This window comes from Alosa alosa, chromosome 21 (genome assembly GCF_017589495.1).
Source record: "Alosa alosa isolate M-15738 ecotype Scorff River chromosome 21, AALO_Geno_1.1, whole genome shotgun sequence".
NCBI classification, from domain to species: Eukaryota; Metazoa; Chordata; class Actinopteri; order Clupeiformes; family Clupeidae; genus Alosa; species Alosa alosa.
In genome coordinates this window covers 17,612,446-17,622,445 of record NC_063209.1, presented here as the reverse complement: position 1 = coordinate 17,622,445, position 10,000 = coordinate 17,612,446, and the positions used below count along the sequence as shown (strand labels likewise).

The 10,000-nt window shown below is 43.5% G+C and overlaps 1 protein-coding gene across 2 annotated transcripts in view; it reads left to right on the top strand.

The window, feature by feature from the left end:
- The window catches only part of ntrk3b (neurotrophic tyrosine kinase, receptor, type 3b), a 172,836-nt gene that overhangs the window by 34,513 nt on the left and 128,323 nt on the right, over nt 1-10,000 (top strand). For both annotated transcript variants that reach the window (XM_048231246.1, XM_048231245.1), the window contains exon 2: nt 4,336-4,410. In XM_048231246.1, the coding sequence (XP_048087203.1) occupies nt 4,336-4,410 (75 nt within the window). The remainder of the gene's footprint in view (nt 1-4,335; nt 4,411-10,000) is intronic.

Genomic DNA, 10,000 nt, shown 5'->3' with positions numbered 1-10,000 from the left:
CAACCCCTCCTTCAGAAGATCAGGCACCTATCTAAATGAATGGCGTGTGTGTGTGTGTGTGTGTGTGTGTGTGTGTATGTGTATGTGTGTGTGTGGGGGGGCATTATTAAACAAAGAACAGTCAAACACACCTCAAAAGTGCATAATTGGAATCACCATACAAATCTTATTAGCAGTACAAATGCTTCGATAGTCCCTAAAAGTAAAGCTGAAAAAAAAAAATCTTTTTCAGTTTGTTTTGTTTACTGTGTGTGTCCCAGATTCCACTGCATCATGGCTAATTGCTATGGTAATACCGGCAATAAACAGATGGGTCATCAAAGGCAGAGCATTACTCGTGCCTTATTTATGGCCTCTGATTGGCTCTCCATAATATTCGGCAGAACTTCCATTTCCAGATCTGCAATCTTTTGTTTAACAGACCACCATTTATTCATTTTTCTCCCTGACTGAGTTGTCTTCTCCCTTACAATGCCAGAGCTGTTACTGTGAATGGGAAAGTGTTGCATCTCGTACTTATGCCATTCAGCTCAAGGTTGCATCTAGACTCAGCCTCTATCGGGACTCCTGTAGTGGGCAGCTTACAGGCTGCGATGACTAACAGTCCAACCTCAGTTGTCTCTCAGTAGGAGCACAGTGGTATATGTGTATAACTGTACTGTGAAGGGCACATGTAGGCTGCATTATGCGATTGGCAGGATGGCTTGATGACAGATGGAGTATAAGAATGGCACTGAAAAGGCTAAGGGATGTGACCTGAGGACATAGTTAACCCATAGCAGCACACAACTGACAGTGAGAGATATCAGCCCTGAGAGAGACATGCTGTGTGTGTGTGCCGCAAAGTTAAAAAACATGGTGTGAGTGATGAGTTGTCTGACAAGACAGAAAACACAACTGCATGTGTCTGTGCATGTGCATATCTGTGTGTGTGTGTGTGTGTGTGTGTGTGTGTGTGTGTGTGTGTGTGTGTGTGTATTTGTGTGTGTGTGTGTGTGTGTGCATGTGCATGTCTCTGTGTGTGTGGTGTGTGTGTGTGTGTGTGTGTGTTTGGGTTTATGTGTGTCTGCGGGTCATTGCATGTGTTTATTTGTGTGTGTGTGTGTGTGTGTGTGTGTGTGTGCATGTCTACCTGTGGTACCTCTATCTATGTGCCTGGCATGTTTAGAGAGAGCAGACACTCACCCACCACACCCACGCACACACCCACATACGCACTCACACACACACACACACACACACACACACACACACACACACACACACACACACCACACCCACACACACCCACACATACACTCACACACACACACACACACACACACACACACACACACACACACACACACACACACACACACACACCACACACACACACACACACACACACACACACACACACACACACACACACACACACACACACACACACACACACACACACACACATAGCACCCAGAGTCCTTCAGCATCATGTCTGCAGTTGCCCAGAAAGGCCCCGGTGCATGTTTCCCCGTCACCATGGAGACTACCCAGCACTCCACACACTTGTTTGTTCTAGCCTGTGGTGATTTTTTTCATTTTCCAGCCATCCTTTCTTTCTGTCTTCTTTTTCAGTTCTTTCTTTCTCATGCTCTCTCTCTTCTCTCTCTCTCCATCATTCCTTTTTCCACCTGTTCCTCTTTCCTTCCCTCTCTTTTTCTTTGTCAACCCATCCATCAATCCAACTCTTCCCTCCTCTGTCCTCCTATCCCCCCTCTCTCTCTGTCTCTTTCTCTCTCTCTCTCTCTTCCTCTCTCTCTCTCTCTGTCTCCTTCGTTCCCATCTGTCTGTTGTAGGTTTGTTTTACCTGCCTGACAACAGGCGCCCTCTGAATATACAATTAGGTGGAGCTGCCTGCTGTGACATTTGCCGAATGTAAATGACTTCTGTGCTTTGACACGGGTTAAAAAGATTGATTTGACGTGGGTTATTTTTGGCAGACCAACACATACTTTTATATTCATGTATTGTACGCGTGTAGGAGTCTTTTGTGTGTGTGTGTGTGTGTGTATGTGTGTGTGTGTGTGTGTGTGTGTGTGTGTGTGTGTGTGTGTGTGTATGGGTGTTTGTGCATGTGAGCCTGTGTCTGTGTGCGTGTGAATTCAAGTGTAGGTGAATTTGGTTCTTGATTTGTGTGGGAGTTTCTAAATGAGTGTTTGTGTGTTTGTGTGTGTGTGTGTGTGTGTGTGTGTATGTTTGTGTGTGTGTGTTTGTGTGTGTGTTTGTGTGTGTGTCTGTGTTTGTTTGTGTGTGGGTGTGTGTTATAACAGCATTGCCTCACAACACATTACAACAGAACAATGAACTCTGATTTGATGTTTACATGTTGTTGTGAACGGTTACAAATAAGTGTCTTACTTTGACACGTAGATATGTGTAAGGTGCTTGGGTGTGTGTGTGTGTGTGTGTGTGGTGTGTGTGCTTGTACTCATGTCTGGATACACATTTCTGCCCTGCCCTGCCTTTCCTGCCTGCAGTTTGTGGAAGGCTGATAAGTCACAACATTAAAGACAAATGATGAGATGCATTTATAGTTCCCAACATATTGTCTACTTCCTTATAAGTATAAGTATATATACTCTTTTGATCCCATGAGGGAAATTTGGTCTCTGCATTTATCCCAATCCGTGAATTAGTGAAACACACTCAGCAGTAGGCCAAGGCTTCCCAAATAATGGGAGACCGCGTGGCAATGAAGCATCGAGCTGGACTCGAACCGGCGATGCTACTGGCACAATTCTTCATGTGCTCGGCACAGCGACGGCTTCTCAATAGTGCTACGGAGGCGACCACTCGCAGCAAATATAACAGCAAATGAGCAGAGTCCCTTACAATAAAACAAACACACACAAAAAAGCAAACAAACAATGTGCTTTGGCAGGAACTTGAGCTACATTATGTTTAAAGGCTTCCATTATCTGTTTTAAACACAGAAAGATGGACAAGTCTTATCAAGATCGTGGGAAAATATGTTGAGTGCATACCTGACAAAGACAGTATTTAGACAGATGTGAAGGCACAAGGGAATGCAAACATGTCTCTTTGAGTCATAGCTATGTGTATAGACTTGGACAGGCCTGTAGATACTGATATACATTGATGTATTGAATGTATACGAGGTCTGGAGACTTTTATGAATGACAGCACATACAGAACTGGACAGGTCTTCACATACAGAGGAGCTTTGCTCAACATACTGTATGTGTGTGTGTGTGTGTGTGTGTGTGTGTGTGTATGTGGTGCACTGAGTTTGACGTGCTTTTGTCTCTTTGACACGTGCATAGACTCTAGAGAGAGCTGGGACATCTATAGGTAGTGATATACATTGGCATATGGACTGTGTGTGAGGTGCGGGTCGTGTGAAGAAATAGCCTCTGTCTTTCAGACACTTATAGAACAGGACAGCTCGACAGGTCCTGAAGAAAGCGAACATGTTGAAAGCATGAATGATGTTCAGCGAGGTTGACTTTTTCTCCAGCGCGCAGAGAACTGGACAGATCTAAAGATACCGACAAATACTACTGACATGTTCTATGTGTCTCATATTTGATGTTTCTCACGTCCAGGGAATTGAGCGAGTGGTGTGTGTGTGTGTGTGTGTGTGTGAAAATCTGTCAGATTTTCAGACGTTTAAAAAATTGTATGTTGAATGTATTGTGACTTTTCTTGTTGATCTTAAAGTTCAGGGAGTGTAAGGTCTGCTATTGCCTGTCCTCCAGACAGATAACAGTTGGACAGCTCTGCAGATCCTAGAACATAACATATGCATGATTAACGTTTTTTATGTGTGTGTGTGTGTGTGTGTGTGTGTGTGTGTGTGTGTGTGTGTGTGTGTTTGTGTATGTGTGTATGTGTGTGTGTGTTTGTGTAAAGTCTGCTATTGTCTGTCCTCCAGACACAGATAACAGTTGGACAGGTCTGCAGATCCTAGAACATAACATATGCATGATTAACATTTATTGAAAACCTGATGCCTTTTTTGTTTTATCATTGGCCTTATAACAAATGCATGTAGATCACATGAGATGTAGTGAGTTTGATGCCTGTTCTAGTCTCTTCTTTCACATACAGGACAGGCCTGCTGATGTTTTAGCATTGCTCTGGCATGTTCTATGTCTCTCATATTTGATGCCTCTCAAGTCCAGGGTGTTGAGCAAGTGGTGTGTGTGTGTGTGTATCTCTCTTATAACAAAAACATGTAGATCATGTGTGTGTGTGTGTGTGTGTGTGTGTGTGTAGATCATGTGTGAGATGTAGTGAGACTGACCCTTGTTCTTGTCTCTGTTCTTGCAGACACATTGAAAACTGGACTGGCCTGCAGATTCTGAAGGATGTGGACATGGAGCTGTACGTAGGACTGGAGAAACTGTGAGTGCCCACCACCACCACCACATCCACCCACCACATCCACCACCACCACATCCACCCACCACATCCACCACCACATCCACCCACCACATCCACCACCACCACTACATCCACCACCACATCCACCCACCACATCCACCACCACATCCACCCACCACATCCACCACCACCACCACATCCACCACCACATCCACCCACCACATCCACCACCACCACCACATCCACCACCACATCCACCCACCACATCCACCACCACTACCACATCCACCACCACATCCACCCACTACATCCACCACCACATCCACCCACTACATCCACCACCACATCCACCCACTACATCCACCATCACATCCACACTAGGGCTGGGCGATATATCGGTATTACGACTACGACCGATATATTTTTGAAAATTATATGTAGTTGAGACAATATCGTAATACCGGTATTATGTCAAATAATGGGCCATTTTATCAAAGCCACTTGCTCTTCTTTGTTCAGACCATTCAGATAGCCGCAGCTCTGCTCAACTGCGCCCCTTTGTGTGCACGTTCTCCCTCGCAGCACTACCAACTTTCAAACATGACGGACACTGAGTCAGATTTTGTTTACCTTGATCAGAGGGTGCTGATGCCTATTCCGTCGGCACATCAACGGCTAGACTGAGAATTCTTGTTGTGAAATCAAAATTACACTGGAGCTCCAAGCGGTTTTGTACACGCAGATTTAAGTTACAACACTGTTTGCAGCTCTTCGACTCACGGTAAAATGTAATTTTTGGTACGTAACATAGCCTAGCTAATTTAAATATAGATGCTATCGTCGTTTTGTATGCGTTCATTTTTGCATGTTCCGGTTCGTAAGAAAAATCCCTATGCACGATTGAATGGGGTTTCAGGAATCATAAAAAATAATGCCTCTAACTGCTCGCGAGTCCCCGGTTGTCTCCCTGAGGACTTTAGATCTGCTACTGTATATCGCTAAACGCAAGCATTCATCAGTGCACTCTTGATGAGTGACTCAGTTACGTTGTTTAAGTAGCCTAATTGTTTAAAACTATTTTTGTTGTTGATAGCAACATGTCTAGGCCATCAGACCTCTCAAGTCTCACGCATTGACACAACATCAACATCAGTTGAGGGCTGCAACTTCACTTTTTAAATGACAATATCCTGGCTGGACTACTGTTGTCAGTGATATAAGTATTTGAAATTAATATGATTTCTTAATGTCTAGTGACATTTCAGGGCCATTTTATGATTAATTGAAATACATTTCTTACATATGGTTCCTTTAAATTCATACCTACGTAATCACCATGACCAAAATTGTACTTTTTTTTTACTTTGAATCTTGAAAAAAAAAATATTGACCTACCTACCGACCCATTTTTTTTTATTTTTTTGGCTATTACTGCAAATAAGGATGGCCTCATGACTGTGAAAATGGCTGACATTGAACCACAGTGCTTTAAATGGGAGCCCCCAGTATCAGTCATCAAGGCATCAAAATCTGCCACAAACACTTACAACACACAACATAACTCATAAACACACACACACACGTACAGAACCACCACTGTTCAAGAGACCATTTTGGGGCTAAATGTGCTTTTTCTCATTTGGTTGTTTTCTGTTTGTTTAGAGCAGAATGAGCCACTGCTGTTCAAAGGGCCCATTTGTGTGAAATTATTATTATAATTTATGTTATTATTATTTATTATTATTGTAGGGTTCTAGAATAAATAAAACAGTGTGTTTGAAATAATGGAATTTGTGCTCTCTCATGAAGCTGGGTCGATGGGACATGGGGAGGGTGGGTCTGTTGATCGGGGGGAGGTGGATTGTGTGACAAAACTGCAGGTTTTTTCAATATTTTTGTGCCCAAAATATTGCATTGTGCAGTACAATGTAGACATGCATTGTCAGTCAGGGTCAACTTTTGGTCTTTTGTTATTTGCACAACTTTATCAGAGCAACTGTAGCCTATGCCTATTGTAGGCCTATGTCATTGTTTACACTTTTTTGCACAGCTGTGTTAGAGCAGTCTGAAATCATTCTAATTAAAACTGGTTGAGTGAATACGAAACACTTAGCTCTTTCTGTGTAAAATATCGATATATATTGTATATCGCCAATCAGCTCCAAAATATATTGGGATATCAGTTTTGGTCCATATCGCCCAGCCCTACTCCTTTTGCAGTTAAATATTTACAAACAGGTATGTGCTGTGTAGCCTACTTTTTTCTTATTTGCACAGTATGCCAATTGGTTTATTATATTGGATTTTAACGGTAGCCTATGTTTTGTGTTACCTTTTCTTGTTTTCTTGTTGTAAAGCTGTAGGCCTGTGTTGCCAATCAGGGTTGACCAAATATTGTTATTTGCACAGCCCTCAGAGCAACTGTATGCCTATTGGTATATGTTATTGTTTACACTTTTTTGCACTTTTTTCTGTTAGAGCAGTCTGAAATGAATATAATTAAAACCGGCTGTGTTGTCATAATTGTTGTGTTGAGTGAATATATGAAGCACTTCGCTCTTTCTGTTTGAAATATCAATATCGTATCGATATCGTATATCGCCAATCAGCCCCAAAATATCGGGATATCAGTTTTGGTCCATATCGCCCAGCCCCGTATCCACACATCACATCCACCCACTACATCCACCCACTACATCCATCACTACCACCACATCCACCCACTACATCCACCACATCCACCCACCACATCCACCAACCCCCAAATCTCACCTTCTCATCCACCCAGCCCACAGCATGCAGACAGCCGAGACGTTCCCTCATAAATAACTAATGAACACTTTGTTTCTGTGCGCACATTATGCAGTGACACCGGGGTTGTTCTCACCGGTGTCAGATGAGAGCTGGTCTTATTAAGAGTCTCACCAGGAGCTCTGTCCATGCACATTTAATTTCCTTTAGGGGGTGGGGGTGGGATGGGGTGTGGGGACAGAGTTGGAGGAGTGTGTGTGTGTGTGTGGGGGGTAAGGTTAGGAGCAGGAGACATATCACACTACTTCATTAGGTGAACATATCATGAAGGAAACTTTAGCCCCTCTCTCATCCCCAGATATGATCCAAAGTCTTTTTGTGATTAGCATTGACACTGCAACACTGCATGCAAGTCATCAGTATAATTTTACACACATGTAGACTATATACTCTACAAAACTCATCTTCAAGATATTCAGTGAGGAAATCAGTTCACTTTGACTTCACTGAATGGCACTGGCTCAGTGTTGAGGTGGTGAGGCTGGTGCGCTGTCACATACACACACACACACACACACACACACACACACACACACACACACACACACATTTGAGACGCTGTTACACTGCTTCCTCTGTCTATGAATGGAAGAGTCCTGCTGTGTTGAAGCGCAGTGGGTCTATGAGTGCCATTAGAAGCATCTTCATGTAGAACTGACTACAGACGGGCCTGTAATTGCTATTGTAGATCTCTTGCTGTCTTACTGGACACACTATGCACTACTTCATTATGCCCCACCATCTCACAGCAGTAGGTAGTCACCAGCCTGCTGTGTGTGTGTGTGTGTGTGTGTGTGTGTGTGTGTGTGTCAGTGTTGTGCGGGTTTGGTCACAAGCGGCCCGCGGTCGCCCGATATTTTAATCAACCCGACCGCAACTCGGACCGCTAATATTAATTAGGACAAAATTATACCCGACCCGCGATCCAACCCGCTTATTTACAAAATGTGTGCTTTTGGTTATAGCCATGCAGTGTGACAGTAGGCCATTTCTGTAAAACAAACTAATTTATTTGCGAAACTTTATGCAGTAGAACTACACGCAGTAGGCATGCAGGACATAATGTTTGCCTGGGCCATGGACATACATCTTTCTTTTCTTCAAAAACAGAAATGGTGGAGGCAAGGTAGGCAAGAGAGATACATTGCTGGTCAAAACGCTAGCGTAAGAACTGGTTTATAATGCTGAATGAAGCACAAAGCTTTTACTAAAAGCACATCCACTGTTTAAAGTCACAAACACAACTTAACTAAGGTAACTTTTATGCATGCGTAACCTATACATACCGTAGATATGGCTGTGTAGTCTGTGCCATAACATTCCTGCAGGCTGCCCGTTTTGGCTGTCATACTTTTACAGTAAATGGCTTCGCAAGAAGTAGGCCTAGACCATAACTTGTACTACTGTCATCTTTAAGAACTTTTCCCAATATTTCCCATAGCCTATATCACTTTTCCTGAAGGGGTGTCTTTATTATTTTAACTTCAAGCCTTCAGCTTTTTACTGTTGACTTTACTGTATTGATGCTAGCCTTTTCATGATATTTTAAGTAGGCCTATTTGTAGAAAATATATATTTAATTAATTTTAACTGACCCGCCCGCAAATGATCCGAATATCATTAAAATATTTTGTTTATGACTCATAACGCCATGATGGTCATCCGCGGGCGACCGCTTCATTTCGGGCTGACCGCGCAACACTGGTGTATGTGTGTATGTGTATAAGTATGAATGTGAGTTTGAGTGTGCGTGTTTTGTTATTTCTCTGTGTAGTATGAGTGTATTTGTGGGATGACATGGTAAACCTGTTGGTGGAGGGTGACAGATCGCTCTCTCCAGGCAGATTTCAGGCTTGCTTTCCCCCTAATGCCTGTCCGCCTGCTCTCTCTCTCTCTCTCTCACTCTCTTTCTCTCTCTCCCCCTCTCTCTCCTTCACCCTCTCTCTCTCCCTCAATCCCTCCCTCTCCCTCGCTCTCCTCTCTTCTCTCTCTCTCTGAGCTCAGCTGAGCTGGGCTGAGTTGAGTTGAGCGCAGCGTCCGGATCCGAATGCCACTCTTCACGCATCACATCCCTTGCAGACCAGACACACACACTCACCTCTTCTCCTGCCTTCACACACACACACACACACACTGACCAGGCACAATCACCTCCTCTCCCTCACATACACACACACTCACACTGACCAGACACAATCACCTCCTCTCCCACACATACACACACACACACACACACACACACACACACACACACACACACACACACACACACACACATTCACCTCCTTTCCAACTGTACACGCTCTCTCACATTCTCTTTCTGTCACTCTCCCTTTTTCCAAACTCTCTCTCTCTCTCTCTCTTAGTCTCTCTCACCCAGCTGGGTGTCGATCTCACACTTCTTCTCTCTTTCCCAGTCAATTTTCAGTTCATTTCAGAGCTGCACTGACACGGCCCGTGTTCCTGCATAGCCAAAGGGATATATTCTAAATAAACACCAGATTAAATTATAACAAGGAATAATGAGAAAAACATATTTTTGTTTTAGCCCCCTCTGCTGCTATTTCCTATCTTTATTTTCTCTCATCCGTATTCTATATGTCTTCACCAATACATTTCTCTCTTCTTCTGAATACCTTTACTCTTTCCCATTCTCTTCTGTGCCTTCTGTTTCTTTCTCTTTCTCCCTCTCTCTCTCCCTCTGGCTTTGATCTCCTACCCCCTCTCTTGTCATTCAATCTCTCCCTCTTCTCTCTCACTCGCACAATCTTTCTCTTTTTTTACTCTTTTTTCCTCACTC